General features: G+C 32.5%; 1 protein-coding gene across 5 annotated transcripts in view; it reads right to left on the reverse strand.

The window, feature by feature from the left end:
- The window catches only part of LOC124355029, a 52,497-nt gene that overhangs the window by 7,995 nt on the left and 22,822 nt on the right, over positions 1-21,680 (reverse strand). For 4 of the 5 annotated variants that reach the window (XM_046805931.1, XM_046805929.1, XM_046805930.1 and 1 more), the window contains 7 exons: positions 20,804-20,965; positions 18,722-18,957; positions 18,384-18,508; positions 11,612-12,665; positions 8,796-8,973; positions 7,126-7,181; positions 6,028-6,213 (listed from right to left, as the gene is read on the reverse strand). In XM_046805931.1, coding sequence (XP_046661887.1) covers positions 6,028-6,213; positions 7,126-7,181; positions 8,796-8,973; positions 11,612-12,665; positions 18,384-18,508; positions 18,722-18,957; positions 20,804-20,965 — 1,997 coding nt within the window. The remainder of the gene's footprint in view (positions 1-6,027; positions 6,214-7,125; positions 7,182-8,795; positions 8,974-11,611; positions 12,666-18,383; positions 18,509-18,721; positions 18,958-20,803; positions 20,966-21,680) is intronic. The other variant, XM_046805932.1, reaches the window with a different exon arrangement.

Below are 21,680 nucleotides of genomic sequence, written 5' to 3' on the forward strand. Positions count from 1 at the left end.
CTACAATGAAACAGATTATAATCTATTAAAGAAAGGTCCTAGAGACTTGAAATTTGGTTACTCTTGATCCAAGGAAGAACTGTATTAATTTTGGGGTCGTAAGGTCAAGGGGCAGATCATCTACCTGTATGATAACTCTCCCATTACGTTCTGTTGGGTTTTTTGATATTCTGTTGTAAAGGTTAAGAACAATTGATTAAATGTACAGGCCTTCAATTTATCCTTGATGTTAAAGTATCCTAAAACATCCCTCTCATCACTCAGTAATGGTTATTGTAAAACATTTAAATCACTACAAAACCTCTTGTTTGCATGCACAAAGAATGGAAATTCTAGCCTCTAACACTGTTATCGGAAACCTTTATTACATAAGTTGTGAAAAAACCTCGACCAGCATAGTCAACTGAGAACCCACCTTGTCAATACTCCAATCTTAGTCAATGATTGTGATTGTGACAGTTACATTTTTTTAAACATATGGGAATCCAATAATTATTATAGTCAGTTCTGTGTTAGTAGTCAAGTATTTCCAATGTCAGTGATGATACTTGGGGGAAATCTTATATCTAAAACTAAACCCATATTGCTGTATACAATATTGAATCCTAAGGCCTCTTAATAGGGCACCATTAGGAATTCTTGCCCGGACATCACAATAATGCCACGTAATCCTGAAATTAGTTATGTTACTAAAAGAACTGACCTAGTTGTCTCCAATCAGGTACATTAAGAATCCTCAATTGTGTGTAAATATTTTTCTCTCAAGCAGCACTAAGGTCAACTATGATAAGTTGTAACAAAAATATTCTTCTCTGTTCTATAATCAGTCTCACGTATTACTTAAAAATGATATAATATAGCCTACGTCAAACAATCCAATGTCATTCCAATGTATATGTCTTAAAATAAGAAAGTGATGTCTAGGTACCTAAGGTATGTTGTATGTCTTGTGAGTTGTTTAGAAACCTCATTATTTCTTCATCGTTGAACTTCTGTAGTCACAGTGATGGTTGGCTTTGTCATAAAGTTTAAAAATACACAACATAAATGACATGACAAAACATGATCATGTGTGACAGTATACATAAGCAACTACTACTGTTACTGCATTTAAGTATTATTCGCAAGTATCTATAATTACTGTATCATGAATATATAGACTTGCAAAAAGTTTGTCTTTGACATTTAATAATTAAGTATTAGATACTTTAAACAAACAATTTCACTTAGATAATTGATAATAAAAACTCTGAGCTTTTCTTAAATGTTTATGTATATATTTAAACATTTTCATAAATAAATTACAAATTTGTACTTAGAAAGAGTATTTTTTTAAATTTAATAATAAGTGTGGTAGAGAATTAAACTCATGTGTGTTTGTATATATTACAGTCTTTACAGAGTTCTTACAAGTTCTCACCAAATAATTGTATGATAATTCACAAAAAAGGTTGTCGTTATAATCTCAAAACTATTTTTGTTGGTACAAAGGAATCTTTGTGTGGCCAAAACTGAATCTAAACCGTGCCATCAATTAATTTATCCTCAGATTGGGGACGCTGAACACTGAATGAAGATGAGTGTTAAGTTCCGATGTTTTATTTTTGTGAAACCATATGTGATTTTGTATTTTTTGGTGTCCTGATGTCACGCTCAAAACACTGGAAGAAGGTGTTTTATTATATTATTATTTTCTACATCGTTATCAAGATACTTAATATGCGGTTTGGTCATGTTTCAACAAAAAGGGACATGAAATTTTAGTAGTAAAAATCAAATAACGTAAAATAAGTATATATTTCAGATAGGTTTAAAATTATTCAAAATAAAATTAAACATCATTTTTGGGCAGTGCACCCATTGATGTACAATGTCAAATTAGATGAGAAATCAATTAAGTCTAGATATACAAGCAACTCTAAAAGTTTAATTGAGAATTCTCACATTTTTATCAACATCATATGAATTTTTAGGTAATTTTACCTAAAAATGATAATTTTTCTTCAGTTTCCAGCATATTAAAAAAATAATACAATTTTCACTCTTCTTTAACCCATTGGCCTTGTATCACGGAACGGTTCCATGACAGCTAGTCTGGGCTCAAAATTTATATCACGGAACCGTTCCGTGACAAGTACAGTGCCATTCAAATAATTTTTTTTAAACTCCTTTTTCAACCAAATGTTAGTATAAATTAGACTAATATTGTTGTAACACATAAGAAAAACTGCAATACTACAATTAATTTAAATTAAATTAATAATAAGTTACTATAAGAATATTAGTGTATTACAAGAGAAAAAAATCTATATTCTTGGAATTTTCAGTATTGAGAAAAAACATTTATTCTGACAAACTATGCATATATATATACACATATTCTAGTATAGCTAGGTAGAGAAATAGATTTCTAATAAAATAAAAGCAACAATGGGGTATGTTATTTTTATATTATTTGTATTATTTTATATTATTGTATATTTATATTATTTATTTTTTATATTAACTTTTTAAAAAAAACTTCCAAAACTTTTTTAGTTTGTACAACATTATTATTTTTAAATTATGACCAAATATATTACTATATATTTATTATTAAAGCCCATTTCATGTTAATCCAAAAAGATATAAAATATAACCAAATGACTTGAAAAATAAATTTTTATCAACATAACAAAACTCTTATGTTTTTAGCATTTTTAATAGGATAACTCCAGTTGAGCTGATAGTAAAAATATGTATAAGCCAATGGGTTAAAGCACCATGCATGCTCGTTCTCTTCTTATATTAAATTACAAGAAGAATAATCAATTCTTACATACAATCAGCTGTTATTATTTTAAAGAATTGTTATTATGTTTGGTTATGGCTCTGTAGGAGACGCAGAACTGACAAGCAGGTAGTCGGAGTTAGACAAAGGGCGCTCCCCTCCCACTACCGCAGAGTGAAGGTTGTTTATAAGTACTTCCTTGGCAACCACGATAAGCATAGAACATGCAACGGGTATTTCGAAGACCTTTAGTGAACTAAAAGACACTCCAAGATATATAATCTATAATATCGGATATAACTGTATTTGGCGTTTTGGTAAAAAGTCTACCATTCTAATATATCCGTATACGGCGTGGGAAGGGTTAGAAAGTTCACTGTAAAACTAATTTATAAAATATTTCCAAAAAAATGTGTTATTTTGAAATTTTTCATATTAAAATTTATAGATTATTTAATGAATTGTTTACCAAAAATCATGTCGCAGCTTAAAGTTTTCTGTGATCTATGTCCGTGTTGAAATGATATAATAATACAATATGTTTAAGTGGAGTAAGTATATGTCACATTTTATTTGAGCCCTGTTTGTTATTTCATGTGTTAAGTGCTTAAATAAATGTATAATCTAAGCCATATTATCAACATTCTACTAACAAATTTTGAAATGAGAGATATTTATCAAATTCTATTGATATTATTTATTATACACAGTGAGATAATTTTGTATGGATGATATCTAATTTTTAACTAAGTATCCCTAATGTAGCTATGGTGAGAAGAGTTCATTTAATGTGAATGTTGAGTTCAGCTCAATTTCACCTTCCACTAGTGTTACATCAGATTTCAGACATGTCACCTCCATACACGTTCTGTCTTGGACTAAAGGGCATGCTTTGAGGACAAAACTGCACAGGTTGGCTTGTGCCATGGTCTCACCAGACATGAACCATAAAGTCTTTGCAGACCAGTCATGCAGCAGCTTTGTTTTGTGATAGGTATGCATGTTAATTTGCAATCAGAAGTCCAGCACCATTCCTTTATTAGACAAACTATTTAAGAAAATAAAAACAACTTACCTAAAGTTATTGTGAATGTTCCTAAATAGAGAATGAAGTTACACCTTTCGTTGCTAAATAAGACACCTTAATGAGAAAAGTTACAACATCTCACGAAAAATACTAACAACATTGTGTGTTTTATACATATCGAAGTCAGGAAGAATTCACTACCATACATGCTTGGATTTTTCGGTTTGTGCTTGCGACATCCTTACTGAATATGGGCCAAAAAGCACTTGGTACGGAAGCACATAGAGGCGCTATTTGTTTAACCTGTTGACGAGTGCAGCAAAACATACCCAAATGAGTGCGCACAGCATTTGCCGTTTGGTCCCATATGAGGGAGCACGGCATTTTCCGTTGCAGACTAATGACTGTCAGTTCATTCTCACTGACTTACTGACGTCTAGCGGAGATTTTTGGAACTTTTCAGTTGTTCCTAATAGTGTCGCTTTATTGTGTTGATAGTCCTGTATCATGGTGGCACCTGGTGATAACTTTTAAAACTATTTTACGGAGGCGGGACACAAGACCCGCTACGTCTCCAAGGTCGCTATTTTATAAGGCCACTCCCCCAGAATGACACAAAGAAGCGTAAACTACTCAGGCAGTGCTATGTGTGCAAACACACCACTCAAACTGGACAAAGAAGAAAAGAATCCAGCTATGAATGATCAACATGTGATGTCGCCCTTTGTATATATCCTTGTTTTGAGCAGTATCACACACTAGCAAAGTTTTAAAATAAGATTATTGCTTTTAACAATCTACAATGTATTTTTATATACATTTAAACTATAATAAACATGTTTATTGACATTTAAACGTTTTTTTTTTTATTTTACTCCCTAAAAGTCTGTCACGGTCAGTGAGGCACTCAGTATGGACCGTCATGGCGGCACGGCAAATGCCGTGCGCACTCGTCAACAGGTTAAAAGGAAAAAGAAATAAAACTTTTCAATCTTGAACCAATCTTGAATTGAAGATAAAGAATTTTCTGGGTGAAATTGTTTTCTCAGTTTCCAATATCTTTATTGTACTAATGACAATAATTTATCAAAGTTACGGTATATTTGTGCAATTATTAAAAAATTTACTATTGTACGTACAAAAATCTAAAAAAGCATTTTTATCCACAAATGTAATATTTCCTATGGTACGATTACTAGTTCAATAACTATTTTAGAACCATTATATGGTGCTGCAAAAACACTTACAAGTGAAAAATTACACTAAATTCAATGAATCTAGTGGGGGGAGTCAAAATCATGATGAAGCAGAAAGATAAGTTACTTTAATTTATTCATTCATAAAAAAGCATTGAAGGATCTAAAAAGTTTATAACGGTGTGAATTTTATCTTGAGAGATACCCAAATGAGATAAAGTTTATATAAAGAACACTTTGCATTGAAGCATATAAAAACTGTGTGCTGGTAATAATAATTTCTTTTCCCACAATATCTTATCTGAATGTAAGTAGATTTATTGTTCACTACTGTAAATTAGCTTGTTACTTAGCCTAAACTTTTCCAGTTTAGTGAGTAACATTTTACCTTATTTGTGAACAATGATACCTGAAATTACTGTCAGCAATATTTACAACATTATAAACTAGTTTAATGTGGTCTAATACAATCAAAATATGTCCCATATTGTTTTGTATTACAAAATTCATTTTGTAGTTGAATGACTTATTTGATCTAATAGTGAATATTTGAGATAACCTGACTTTGCTTATAATATAAGTAGTGCATATTGATTGCCATTACTTTTTATTTCAACGTTTTCGGAATACATCAGGCTGATCTTTTGTGGCTAAATACAATAATCCCACAGTAAGCAGAATTTAGAAGAACAGAAGTAGTTGTGTGAAGCTCACAAACTGTGGGGAGGGAAAAACAGGAGTCTCGGCCAGTGATATTCACCACACACGTTCAGTCCTTCCTCATAACAAACAATCTAAAGGCCGGGTTACAATAGTTTTCCGTCAGTTCATCCGGCCAAAAATAACTATAACTATAACAAATCACACAAAGATATAATTTCCATGTTTGTAATTTTAAACAATTACATATAACATTTCTTCAGCCAAGAGTTACATACAATATGGATTTATAACAAATCACAATAAATTTTAAATTTAACATGCCCAATAGTATATCACATTTCAGATGTGACAAATGTGACATTCACACTGACCAGGGAAGCCCACTGGTGGTGGCAATGGAGGGTGCCGCTTGCAACGCTTCAGTTTCCGCAAATATACCCGCTTGGTGTTCCCATTAATAGGTCCTGGAGTGAAACCATGGTCACGGAGCGCTCGTCTCAAGTCATCAGTGTCATATGCTGCGTCAGAGCCTGTTGCTGTTGATACTTCTGATTCTTCTGAAAATTATTTATGCAGTTCATTAAGATATTAAAATTAATACAACAATAACTATTAATAACATATTAATGTTTCAAATGTGCGAGGCATATCCAGAAAGGAAGTGTACTGAGGCTCTCACTGCCGGAGGGATTTTTTTTACATATTGGCTACTTTTTTTGTCCCTCCGCAATGAGACTGATTTGAGGACGTTGAGAACTGTCAATGCGACAATACATTTTATGAAAAATGTCAGTCCAATATCCCGCCAAATGCAAAATACGCAGTGTCATCCGTTATCTCGTTTGGAAGGGAGAACTCCAGTTGAGGTAAAACCTGCATAATTCAAACATGGCAAGAAATTGAACTGACATTTTCCACAAAACGTATTGTTGCATCAGCAGTTCTCACAACGTACTGGTCTCGAACAAGTCTTGTTGCGGAAGGAGGAATCAGGCTACATGGCAGTGTAGCCAACATGTTGAAAAAATCCCTCTGACTGTGAGAACCTCAGTACACTTACTTTCTGGATATGCCTCATAATTTTAAAAATATTAAATCTTTCTTCCGTCATTTATTTTTCTCATCTCTACAAGAAATGGTTTACATTTTACAACTTTCAACACTTTCTACTGCAACATGAACAAATGCTCAAAATATTTATATAGTTATTTTAAACATAACTTGTTTCCCTCTATACAGATTTTCAATTTTTACCCTTAAATAATTACAACAAGAAATACTGCCATAACAATTCCGTACCGTTGAATCTGAAATCTGATTACTTTCTATGTGCTAGTACTGAGGTGTGACATAAATAACGCCAAAAACTAAATCAGTTTAGCAATTTTCTCCTACTTCAATATTGTATTACCTAGCAGCAATAGCTATTATAAATAAATAAATGATTGCATACAAAATATTTAACTTACCACTAGTTGAACTAGGCATATTTGACTTTTTTGACCCCTTCGAAGAAGTGGAAACACTAAAAAAAAGAATAGAAAAGTAGGTAATATAGAATTCTATATTTATAGTACATTTTAAGGTAGAATAATTTTTATCCATTATTGATATTACACATGATTCTATATCAATCCATTACAACCATTAGACTAAAGATGGATTTGGTGAGAGGGTGTTTACTGTAAAAAAAGAGGCATCGAAAGGTCATACTCGTATTATGATGAAGAGGATGGGAAGACAAAGTATAGCTGTCTGAGAGATATTCATGTTGGATGTTGGTTGGACCTGAGATTATGCCGAGACCTTGGTAATGTAGCTTTTCTTACTGTAGGTCATAAATTAAACTGAATACAATGCGTTATTAATCCATAATAAATGTAATAAAATTCAAAAAATGAATATAAGAACAGTCAAACTCCATTATTACCACCTCATTTCTAAAACTTCCTCCAGGAGGTTTGACACCTGCTTGGTTTATACCTTCCAGTTGAACCTATACTGGGCACAGCACGACCAATGTGCAACATCTGAGCAACCCAGGAATGACATATCATTATATAGTACCTAACTATAAAATTCAACTCATCTAACTATTTAACAAGCTTCCCCAGGAGTTAAAAAACATTGAACCTATGTCAAAGTTTAAAGATGTTTTGATGTGTAGTTTTGTTAAACATCCTTAATATTCTGTTAAAGAGAGCTTTCATGCTGATTTTAATGCTATGTTTAATAGCTCTTTAATAGAGAAGGGAAGAAATGTTATAGAATAGGTCTATTTCTCCTAAGTTAAAGATATTCACTGTATATAATATGTACAGTTCCATGATCATGTTTAATACATGTAAATGTGTCGAATGACAATATACAGTTCTATCCATTAACCAGAAATGTTGAAATATTGTGGTGAAACAGTAATTGACAGGTTTAGTCTACTATGGAAGATATATAATTTCAATAAACATTGAATCACAAAAAGTACTTGCTCCGCCGGGACTCGAACCTGGATCTCTCACTTCCCGGGTGAATATGCTACCATTACACCACAGAGCCCACACTTTTTACGATTCAATTATTTTGTATTTTGATCGTATCTGTCACATATGCGTTTTTCATTTTCTGCTTTGTATTCTTGATGGAAGTGAGTAGGTTTTAATTCAAAAGACATTTTTCATTCTTCCACATTAAATTTATTTTCAAAGCGCTTTCGCCGGTTCAATTATTTTGTATTTGGCCGTATCTGTCACATATGCGTTTAAATAACCAAGCTAACATATGATCAAAAGACCAAATACCTGTCAAACGACTTTTATTTCCATTAATTAAATTTCTATAAATGGCAATAGCAAAAATTTAATTTTTTCAATAAACATTGAATCACAAAAAGTACTTGCTCCGCCAAAGTATATATATAAAATACTTTGGCGTATACCAGATGATATACATATGCTATATAATATAATATGCTATGTGCTGCAAGTTAAGAAATATTAATTTTGTATAATAGTTTTTTCCCCCAACACATGAGGAGGGCATAATACAGCATGATAGATAGCACACCAAGGACTGAGATATATTAATTCCTAAACTCATTCTTATTACCCATTATTATTTTATACAACATCTCAGCAATACTGACCTGATGTCATTCATTAAATATCGCTTCTCGATGAGAACCACACCTTCGTCCATGTCTGTATACTCATACTCTTCAGATATACTGAGACATTGCTCCTCGTCAGATGATAACACTTTAGCCTCCACCCACCTCTGCTTTTCTGAGTCAGACGAGAAATTAGTTCGATCATCCCCACATGCTGAAATCGAAAATGGCTGAGTTGTTATATACAGTCTCAATTTTCCAACTATTTAGAGGTTATCTCTTTTAATGCCAGCAATATCTGTATCCTTGGTTGCAAGAAGTGTCATAGGCATGCTCTGTGCTGGTTGGTATTCTATATATCATGCTCTTGTTTTCCAACTAAATACATCAGTTACAATCCTATACCAAGGTCTTGGACTACAATCACCCAGCTGATTTCAACTGATATTAATCTGTGTTACAAAAAATAATAATACTAAAGTTTTATTGTTTTTGATAGATTTTGTTCACTGTTTATCAATATTCCCTAAAATGTAGTAAAAAAGTAATAGTCCAATTTAGGAAAGTTATAAAATTATTCTGTGCTATGCAAGTTTCTTTAATGTTTTATTAGTTGAAAATAATATTTACAAACACTATTAAACATAAATAGCTATACAAAATTATATTTTATCTGTGAATTATTGTTTTGTTATCCAAAAAATATTTTAATATATTTGTTTCTTTACTTTTTTAAATTTAAATATCAAAATATATATCCTTAAAAGTACAGTAAAATCTCATTTATCTGGACACTGTTTATCCGAATCTCAATGTTATCTGCCTGAATCAGCTTTACAGAGTAGAGGATGTTAAATATTTTTTAAATGAACAATTTTTTTAACTTCCAGCATTATTTATTTTTTGATAACACATGTTCGTGTTTTCCAGCGAATGCATTTGTATTTTAATAAATTAATAGGATACACTACTATACTATACAGTAGCTACAGTGATACTGACAGTTGGATGAAAACCAATTCTGAACAATGTTTACAACGGTATGTGCTGCAAACAGAGAAATATTAATTTAGTTACTTATTTGGCCGAGAGATTGCAGCACTTTCCAGCCAGAACTGGATAAGGATTGAATGTTATAACTGAGCAATACAATGGGCCACACGTAGAGGCCTGGCGAGCTGATCGCCCAAACAGCAAGGGCTACTAGGTGTGGGCTGCCGAGCTGGACATGGTCATAAATAAATGACTTGAAGCAGAGAACAGCCATGGCCATACATGGCGATCTGAGAGAGTAGTCATATTAGTTTAATGCTGATCGCAAAGAGACTGACTGAGTATTTTACAAATAGTAAACAACATTTCTTTTTATTTGTTATGTATTTTATTTGTTTCTCTATAATTAGTCTCTGTGAAACAAACAAATTACAAAACTCTCTTTTACTGTTACATTTGTTACAGAAATTACAGTCCTTATTATCTGTAATCTGTTATGTTTTTACTGTATTCTGGATTATCCGGGATTTTGTTCGTCCAGATCATTTTTAATCCCAATTAATCAAAATAAACAAGCTTGTACCAGATTATATTCTTGTAATCGTCCAAATGACATTCATGATTCAAAAAATTGCTTGTCAGTACAAAATTCCAATCTAGTGTAGCTTTATTTAGAAATAGAATTAAATGTACTAAAAATACTTATAAATACAAGGTGTGGCTATAAAATAACCAGATTAATACTGGCGGAGTCATAGAACAAAATAAGGCTGAATATCATACGGCCAGTCACATGACTCCCCTTCTTATCCCTCCTTGTGTTTCGTCCAGCTCCCTTACTTATCCCACCCATAGCACCAGTTATAAGCGGTTAATCTTTTGTCTCTATGTCAATAAAAATGTTGAGTATTCAGAAAAAAAAGCATGTGTACATCAAATTTCTTTTCGAACTTGGAAAATCTGCAAATGAAATATTTTTAATATTACAAGTGTAATGTAACAACTGTTTATCACAAACAAAAGTGTTTGAGTGGTTTAAATGATTTAAAGGTGGCCAAAAGGAGACAAAAGTATTAATACACGCATTGACAGACCATCGCCATCAAAAACTGATAATAACATTGAAAAGATCCATCTTTTCAATGTTGGTAATCTTGTTCGACTTTATTACCAATAATTAGTCAGAATTACTACATTAAACAATTTCACAGAAAATAATTTCCACAATATTTTCCAAAAATGTATATCATTATAAAGCAGAAAAACATACAAACCAAATCCATAGCGTCAAGCTTATAGAATGTATCAACAGTATCAAAATTTAAGAATTTAAGTAAAATAATTTAACTCTGGAAACTCAAGTTTGAAATAACTTAAGTCTCAAACATATATTTTTATTGATTTATTTACCACTTGTATTCCAAAATTATTTTGAAAGCCTTTCATTAATGTTTTTTTTCTTATTTATTTTATTTAAATATTATTATGTGTAATCAAACTTTTTGGAATCTGTACATTCTCATAAAAGTTGCCTAAAATAAAATTCTACAGAAAATAAGATACATGTATTAATTATACTTCCTTTTTAGCAATAAATTTTTTCATTTTTTGTAGATACTCAAATTCTTTGTTTTGTTCTGTTAGTTCGGAACACAATGTTCCACCTTCGTTAGTTTGGGTGTGACGTGTTTCTGCTCTTGACTCCTTTGCAGTGACATCGCTTGGTTCATTCTCTCCAATCTGAACTCCATGCCATTTGCCTACCGTGTAGTATTTATACCTTTCAGTGGCAGTCCATTGTGTACTTAGTACTTTATTAATATACCTGTAGTACTTTAATGCACCTGTTTAGAACTTACCTAATCTTTCTGGAGTGCTGGTAATCAGTCTTGGATTCACAGGTGTCTTCTTATCCTCGTCAATGTTGTTCAGAATTGAGTCAATCACAGAGTTCACTTCTTGCGGGCCTGACTGTTCATATCCTCCCTCAGTCTGTTGTTCCAATGAAGAACATCCCTCTGACGTTCTTGACACTATTTCTTCACAACTCTCGAAGCACTCACTCGTCTCGCTCTCCTTTGTGCTTACCTCCACACAGGAAACATAAGGGTAGAGCGAATCGGAGGATGAGAGCTTAGTTGAAGGTTTCTCTTCGGCAGAGGTGTCGTCTTCGGTCATGACTTCACGACTGCTGCCCGTCTCTCGCCCTGGAGTAGAGTAAACCTCAACATCGGAGGCAATGTCAGAAAACAGACTGCTGCCTCGAATTCGAGATGAGGTCCTGTCTAAATTGTCCAGAACAAAACCAATACTGGGCGGAGATTCCAGCTTTTCTTTGCAACTAGATAATGTTGAACAATCAGTGTTCTTTGAATGATCAAAAACAAAACCAATACTGTTTCTTGAATTAATTTTTTGACATGACTGATAACTTGATGTTGATTGTTCGGTAACTACAGATGCCTCTGGTTTAACCAAAATACAAGGCTTCTTGCGTTGAGTAATATTCCTCAAAACATCATTATGACCACCCATGGGTTTCAAAGATTGTCTAAAAATGTTCGTCTTCTCGAGTCTGTCAACTAGTTCAGAAACAGCAAAAGATGCCACATCACTTTTACCTAAATCATCCCAAGATATTATTCCACTGCTAGAGTTCTCCTTGTTTTCTTTGGGTGGGCAATACTCAAAAACTGCAGAATTTCTCCTATGTCTCACAATTACTTCTTTTAATCTACTGTTCAAATGCTCGTGGCTATTGCCATTCACTGAGGTATTGTCTTTAATTTTCTCTCTATCTTTCCTTTCCAGGCTTGTGAATTTCTTTTTTCTACTTTCATGCACATTAGATTTCTCACTCTGATTTATTTCATCTGAAATATTTCTAATTTCAGAAAAGCCGCTCAACACCTCCTGAAAAATATATAACCAGGGACTGAAAAGAACTCAACAACATATTAACAATTCAATACAAATACTATAAATTCATATAAAATGGAAACACACATATTGAGCATTGATTTACTAACTGATTCTGAAAGAAGAACCAAAATTAGTCTTTTCTTAGTGTTAAACTTAATCAATACTATGTCTCTTGTTGTTTTCTATTCATAAATATTAAAAAGTAAATAATGCAATGGTCAAATAAAAAAAACTACTAAGAAAAAATCAAATTATGTTTTTCAGTTAAAACAGTCACTTCAGAGTTTATTTTGTAAAATGTGTTTTCACATAAATTTTATTAATACATATGTGTGTGTTTGTGTGTGTCTGTGTAGTGCATGTATCAGCTATAAACCAACTTATATATAAACTTACTGAATACCTGTGGTTTGCTACGAAATCAAAATACAAACTTGATTCACTTGTGAAGGAAACAGGATTTTTTCGGACATTTGCTCAGTGACACAAAAAATCAGTAACACTGTGTTTTGAAATCTGCAATCTATGTTAGATTAGTTATTTACCTGAAGAAGAGATCAGATTGCAGATCTCGAAAAATAGTGTTACTGTTTTTTTGTGTTACTAAACAATGTCAAATGTCCGGAAAAATCCTGTTTCCTTCCCAATCCTTCCACTGTCAAAACAAACTTGAAACAAAGAATTGATTCACTTATTTTTTTATGAGCCAACTATTACTGTGTATGGATATAGTGAATTGGTCAATCATTAATAATACTAAGTTGTCATACACCCAAATATAATTTATTTTTTATTTTTACCTAAAGTCAACTATTAGTAAACTAAGCAAAATGTTATAAACATTTGCAAAAAAAATACACACAACTTACAGTTTTGGTTGAATTTTATTATTAACAGTCTATTACACAGCACACAGAATGGTACAAATGGCTTCTCCCTTAATTTTATATCAATCCATTGGTCTACACAGATGAGACCAATAAAAATAGGGTGAAACTTTATTAAAGTATAAGCCTTGGTTTGTTTCAGTTTGTTACTTCACTAACAGTAAGACAAAAAAATCATAAACATTGAATTTTGCGTGTCAACAAAGAAAATATTTTATATATATATACATACACTAGCAGTTACCTGTGGCTTCGCACACAATTTCCTGTTGAAAAAAACCAGACAATATATTCAAGTATTCTTTTTTTATGACATAATAAACAGTCCTGAGATAATCGATAGTCACCAAAAACTATTCCAATCTCCTGATCAAGTTTAGATTTAAGTTTAAAGAACAGTGTTTTGGGATCCTAAAGTCATAAAGTGAAACAGTTTTTATAAGATTCGTATTTCCCTCCAACATCTCATAATAATTTATTGAAGTTCTCCGACGATTTCAATAACAATAACAGTTTGCCTCTTTGTCTCAATGATGAAAGTATATCGTACAACTAAAAAGTTACTGTGGTCAATAGGAGTCTGTTCCAATTGTTTAAATTCACTCCCGGTCTAATGTATTTACGGTTCCACAATTGAATTATGCTGTTGCGCTGACTAAAAAAACAGTCTCATATGTTGGTTTTGGAATCCAACTTAGATTAATGATATTTTCACTGATTACTAAATATGTATAAGGGTATATGCTTCTAGTATAAGGGCAAGAGTGTGTTATCCCAATTTGCTTTTCTTCAACTACAGTAAAAATTCCATTCATAATGTCAAAGGAGCTAACCAGATTCGATTATTTTATATGCAAACATTCACAGCTTTGTACCTGTACAATAAGGTAGTTTTTATAACAGCGTACAAATAGCATTTCCATGGCATTAAATGGTTTTTTGATCATTGGTACAATCAAAATTTAAAATTAGATAATAACTTATATATATATATATATATTCATTACTTTTCCAATCTTGATTAACGCACAAAATTGTGTGAAAATAGTTTTTATTCTCAAATACCAGATAGGTTTTGTATTAATTAAATGTTATTTAGTCATTTTTTAACTTTGCAAAAAAAAATGTTATTGGTACTAAAATAATATTGGATATACATTTGTAACTAGTTTAGTTGTGAAGAAGATGAAAACCAAAATTAGTTAAAAAAACTTCTAACACTACAATAATTGCAATCACTAACACTATCTGCCTTAGCTTCTACGAATTTCTCTAGCACATCCAGCAATTTTTTAGAAACAAGCCAACCTCACGACGCACCTGTCTAAGTAACAAAAAAAACAGAGAAGCTCATAGTTTTTCATCAAAACATAGACAGAGTAAGCAATAAAATCGAAAGACTGGAAACACCAACTACATACTAAACTTGCTGACATAGTGGTCCTAACTGAGCACGGACTAAAAACAGCATGTCAATCAATCATGTGAGACTCAGTAATTATGACTTTGTGTGTGCATATGGCAGAACAGAGCATATCAAGGGAGGAGTCGCTATATATAGACACAAGAAGTTAGCCAACAAAACCACCACTCTCAACCTGGAAAAATACAGTATAGAAATGGTATGTGAGGTAACTGGAAACTAAAATAAAAATTAGTAATAAAAAGGACATACATATATTAAGCTATTACAGTACCACCGAATGCAAATCTTGAGACTGCACTCCAAGTGATAGACGACTCCTTAACTGAAGTCAAAAGACACAACTCTTACATCATAATCACTGGAGACATCAACATAGATAACCTTACCAGAAACCGAGAACAAGGTGCACTAGATGAACTGCTGGCTTCACATGACCTAAAGAGACTTGCCCTGCCACCAACGAGAGTCACAGCCACCTCTAACTCCTCTATTGACTTTATATGCACTGACCTCCCACCCAGTAAACTAAATGTCGAAATCTGTAACACTGGCTTATCAGATCATACTGGCCAATATTGCACAGCTGACTTTTCTAAAATATTTGAAAATATAACATTCTCAACATACAGAAACACATGCGTGAGGAACCTAAATTACCTAAAATCTATCCTAGCCACAGAAACCTGGGAGACTGTGACGCAATCCGAACAACATTGATGACGCTTACGATAACTTCCTTAATACCTTTTACAAGGGCATTAGATCTTGCCTGCCCACTCAAGACCAAGAAAACAAAGCCACTCTAGAAAGAACACAGTCTATGATGAAGAAACCTTAAGATTACGAAAGGAATTTATCAATGCGCAGGATAAGTTTAATGTCACAGGAAGAACTGAAGATAAATCTGAGGCAAACCAGAAGAAGAAGGCCTATGATCTGAAACTCAGGCGACTTAGGAAGGAAGCTAATGCAGACCACATATATCACGCTAAAAACAAAACAAAAGCAGTCTGGGAACTCATAAATAGAGAAAGAGCTGCTAAGAACCAATCAACGTCAGACTTGAATCATTTAACAATCACGGAATAAAAGAAACGGACCCAAAGAAAATCGCTGACCACCTTAACACCTTCTTTATAAATATAGCAGAAAACACGCTAAAGCAACACCAAATATCGTATGACAACTTACTGTATAGTCCATGCTACAATATAGATACCACAATGACAAAAATGACCCCAACCACAGCCAAAGAAATTAAACAAACAATCCGTTCATTGAAAAGTAAAACCTCCTCGGGTTTGGACGAGATTTCATCAAAAAATCATAAAATTTTGCGAAGCTGAACTTCTGAAACCAATCCTTCACATCACTAACATATCCTTTATACAGAGCATATTTCCAAAAAACTTAAAAACAGGCCAAAGTATACCCTAAATATAAACAAGGAAACAAAGATGAAGCAACAAACTACCGTCCCATTTCACTACTACCAACTGTATCAAAAAATAATAGAGAAGATCACTCTTTCTAGACTACTCACTCACCTACAAGACAATAACCTCCTATCCAATAATCAACATGGCTTCAGAAAAGAAAGATCTACATCAACTGCAATAATAGACCTTGTTGAATATATTACAGACAACCTGGAAGAGGGCAACACCATCACTAGTATCTTTTTAGACTTGAGCAAAGCTTTCAACTGTCTTGGCCATAAGCTCATCCTAGCCAAACTACAAACTCTTGGCGTCCAACAGTCAGCCTTAAAATGGTTTGAGAGTTATTTGAACGAAAGATACCAAGTTGTAGAGGTTAAACAGAGAAGAAATGGAAGAGACCTGTACTGTTAAATCTGAAAAAACTACCTATGACTCGAGGGGTTCCCCAAGGCTCCGTCTTAGGACCAGTGTTATATATTTTATTCACCAATGACCTGCCAATATTCTTGGAAAACTACACAAATTCCATCATGTACGCAGACGATACCGTACTTACTCTCAGCCCAGAAGGATGTTGAGCAGCTAGAAATAAACTCCTACATCTCATTCAATATGGCCCAACAATATTGCAAATACAATGATCTGGGTCTTAAACAGCTTGAAAAACTAAACAACTCACTCTAGGAACTAATAAAAACTATGTGTCCGAAATCCCTGGTATTCAAGAAAACAGAGGACATGAATTATTTAGGAATAACACTAAATAATACATTGACATGGACAAATCACATTGACAACTTATGCCTGAAGCTAAATTCATCACTCTATGCTTTGCGAAGGACCCATGCAACAAGCACTCTTGAATCTACCAAAATAGCGTACTATGTCTTATTTGAAAGTCATCTCAGGTATGGGATAGCAGCATGGGGGGGCACAACTCAATTTAACCTACTAAAATCCTCAAAATTCAGAAGAAAGCAATCCGTTAATGGGAAGCTAGGACGTAGAGAAAGCTGCAGAGCTACTTTTAAAGAATTGAATATACTGACAGTGACTTCTCTATATATTCTGGAAACGATATTGTACTGCTTATTAAAAGACTTTCCTCGAAATAGTAATCTTCATGAACATAACACAAGACATGGTCAAGACTTTCCACTACCTCTTCACAGAACAGCTGTATTTGAGAAAAAACCAACCTATGCCGGGAAAAAACTTTTTAATGCTCTGCCAGAAGAAATTAAGAAAATAGGAAACAATCACATTAACAATGAAGACTGCAATAAAGAACTGGCTCTTGCAAAGAACCATCTACACAGTGGAGGAATTTTACTTATGGAGACTGACAACTTGACAGAGACAAACATGAACTTTTATATTTTATAACTATGTAAACTTTTTGTTAAATGACGCTACTTGTAATCTTAAAAATATCAATAAAGAAATTTCTGATTTCTGATCAAATGCTGTAATTTTTTAATTGTTAGTGCAGGGGCTGTGCAGGCTTCAGACCACAGCTAGACCAATGGGTTAAACAGTAGTAATATAATATATTTTAACTTAGATTACAGTTAAATCTAAATTTTGTTAGAGACCAACATAATGATCTAATTATAATGCAATTTGAAATGTAAGCATAATTTACACAATTACAAGGAAAATATTTCTTTTCTTAACATTTTCAATTTGTTTAAATCTAATGAATCATAATTTTCGTAATAATCGTATGAATCTGAATAAAAAACAGAGATTTTCAAGACAAGCAGACCTTCCATTATGGTTGATAGTGTAGGAATAAGGAAATATCAAATTGCCTGGTATGTAAAGGGGGCAAGTATATGTCATATTTCAGCACCACTTATTTTACATGTCCTATGTTTCTTTATGGAGACTTATAACGAACATTAATTATAAATATAAAAAGTTCAACTGATAAATCACAGTTTGAACTGACCTCAATGGGATTAACCTGGGATTGTCGAGAGAAAGATGGTGTCTGAGTACAGGCAGATTTTCTTGTACCAGAGGGTGAAGCCTCGTATACGATTTGTAAGTCATTTTTGTAGAGGACTACACGCTCTGAAAAATATTAACTTCAGGTAATAATATAAATTACACTCTACAAGATTATTTATAATTTTAACAGGTTTATTTGTGTCGGTCTACAATGTAATTTACACAATAAATAAATATAGCTCAACAAAGCTCAGCTTTAACAGCATAAATTCTCACTTTGCCAAGGATCAAAACCACCAAAACTTACCAAAAATCAAAAGGACACAAAGTACTCACTGAGATTTAATTGGTATGGAGCCTTAGAGTGGCCCGGTGGCCTGCGCTTGGGGTCACAGTGCCGAGTGAGAATTTTATAGCATTCATGTTGTCCCTCACTCTGGGCATAGTGAAAGGCATTCTTGTTGAAGCAGTCTACCAGCCAAGGATCGCCACCGCTTGCCAGCAGGACTTGTAGCACTTCTGGACAACCCCACATAGCAGCCAGGTGTACAGGCGTCAGACCATCCTCCGACCTGTCCCACAACACGACATTACTACTACGAACGGTAAATAAGATATTACAAGGAGGAGTCAAATTAAAACTACAAAAGCTCTGTGCTTCCATATATTTCCAATACAAGCCTATGTCTGTAAAATACAATAATCCATGTAAGAATAAATCCAATATTTTCCACACAATCGTATGCTTTACATCCTTGTTAGATCCTTCAGATACCATCTCATATTCAACTAAAATGTATTGCTCATAAAGGATGCTAAGTCCAGTGAGTGTAAGAAAGTGGTAAAGTAAAAAATTAACTGCACTGTTAAATAAAATAAATCTATTAAACAAAATAATGCGTTGTTCTTGGCATTGCATGGAATTGATTTATACATTCAAGAAAACTGATAATTTTTTTTATAAACAGGAAACAATAAGCATCAGCCATCAAAAGGTTGGAACTAACATAGGCAATTCAGTAAAAAAATACGAAACATGTACTCAGAAAAATAATTCCAAGCAGCGATTATGAGTGTAAAAAGTGTAGCAGAGGAGGTGTAACAGGGAGTTTAATTAAGCTATGAATTGACCTAACCATGAACTTGTCTCTGACATTAAATTCATGTTTTTGAACCATGAGAGTTTGACATAAAATAATTTGAAACATTAATTACAAAGAATTACCTGTATACAAATATTCAAAACCTAGATCAGGATTTTTATCATGGTTTAAATACTGTTCAAATGTAGAGATAGTGGAGAAGTAACTGCAATACCTAAATGAAAAAATACAAATTTACAGCATAAAATATCTTTCCACAGAGTAGTTAATTAAGTGAAAGAATATTATTAATGTGTCTATTGTAATAACTAGCATACGTAATTTTAAAAGTAAACATACATACTTTACATCACTAGAAGATTTCAATATGTCACCAACATCATGTAAACTATATTACTGGAACTGACTATTTTATCAGATAGATCGACTCAAAATGAAATTAACTGCCCTAAATCACCACAATACTACTCTCTTGACCCAACTGATTTAATACAATTCAAATATATGCAACTGAATATAATTTCAATTTATTCAACTTCACCTATATCAACTCAAAATGAAAAGACATTAGGGCTTCTCTCCTCATGTTAAATGACTTCAAATTAACAAAACTTAACCCAAATCAAGATTTAACTGAATATTCATAAATTTGGTCTCTTCTAATTTTGAGACAATAATACACGCATGATAAAAATATAGAAAACTTAACTGTTTTATAACATTAATAATTACAGTACTATACAACAAATTTTCACTACTTAATAATATACTATCCAATAGAACAAAGTGATCTACAAAATAGCAGACATTATATGAAGGTACCAGAATTTTATATTATCTGTCACATACGATTGGAATTGAGACGGTTATAAGTAAATTAAAAACAAAATTGAAGACACTTTAATTTTATTCATTTGATGTATACTTCTAATGAACACAAATTTATTTACCAATCAACATACAAATGTACTTGTATATGTTCCAAACATATAAAAGAGTGTTACAAGCTATAGTTTAAACTAAGAAAAAGTCAAATGTATTAAACTTTGATGATTATTAGTTAATTCACTTATTATCAAGCCAGGAAAGCGAAACATCATACTAAGACATCAGTAGTTGAATATTTAATATTTTTAACTTAATTTAATGTGATGAAATTTAATGCAATTGATAGCTTTTCAAACACGAGCAATAAAGATTCAATGTCCATTCAATATTTCTCTTGTATTACCATTCTGCATATTTTACTGTATCTTTTTCTGTTATATATATATTTGTTGGTGCAAAATAAAGAAAAAATATAATGGAAATCTACCTAACATTAGGGTCAGCTCCATGCTGCAGACAGATATCAGTTGCTTGCACTGCAAAGTTGGTACTCTCGTTCGCTACCACCAGGTGGAATGGTGTAATTCCGTACTCTGGCAACAACACGTTCGGATTAGCCCCCTTCTCTGAAAGAAGCGTGTGGATTTGTCTGAAAAAAGTATAAATAATTAAAATAACATGACAGATTCAGATATAAAAAGTTAAATATCCGAGAAGATAAAAAGGTTAACAGGATTAGGAAAGATGACATCATATTGATATTAACCCCAATTTGTTTTAACATGTTTCTCTCTTTTGTTACAAATCTATTACAACATGTATACTGATATTAAGTTTATAAGCTGAAAATACACTTTTGTCCTGAATATAGAAATTAAACAATTTAAAATTATTAATATTCAAGTTAGGTTCTAATTCCAAATAATTCCAAGCATAACTACATACATTAACAGTTTCTTAAAAAACAGTTCCAGATAAATTGTAATGTAATCTGGTAGCAAAAATTATAAAACTAAGCAAATATTCAAACCATAATAAAAAAAATACAGTGATAGAATTTACAGTAAGAGTACAAATGACATTCATAACACAAGTTTATTTCAAGTAAAAATACATTAAGTATGTGAGTGTATAAGTGTAAAAGTGTCACACACTCATGTGTTAATTAATAGTAAAATGAGTTCAACTAGATTCCCTTAAACCATTCCATTACATCTGCCTGGATACTTATCAATGTAATGTAATTGAATCCACTAAAACTTCAAATTACATAAATAAATAAATCACTGTCAAGTTTTTAGATTTTCCATCACGATTTCGCCTTATTCCATATGTTGCTGAAAAAATTATATGACTCAAAATAA

This window comes from Homalodisca vitripennis, chromosome 2, assembly GCF_021130785.1.
Source record: "Homalodisca vitripennis isolate AUS2020 chromosome 2, UT_GWSS_2.1, whole genome shotgun sequence".
In the NCBI taxonomy this organism is placed as follows: Eukaryota; Metazoa; Arthropoda; class Insecta; order Hemiptera; family Cicadellidae; genus Homalodisca; species Homalodisca vitripennis.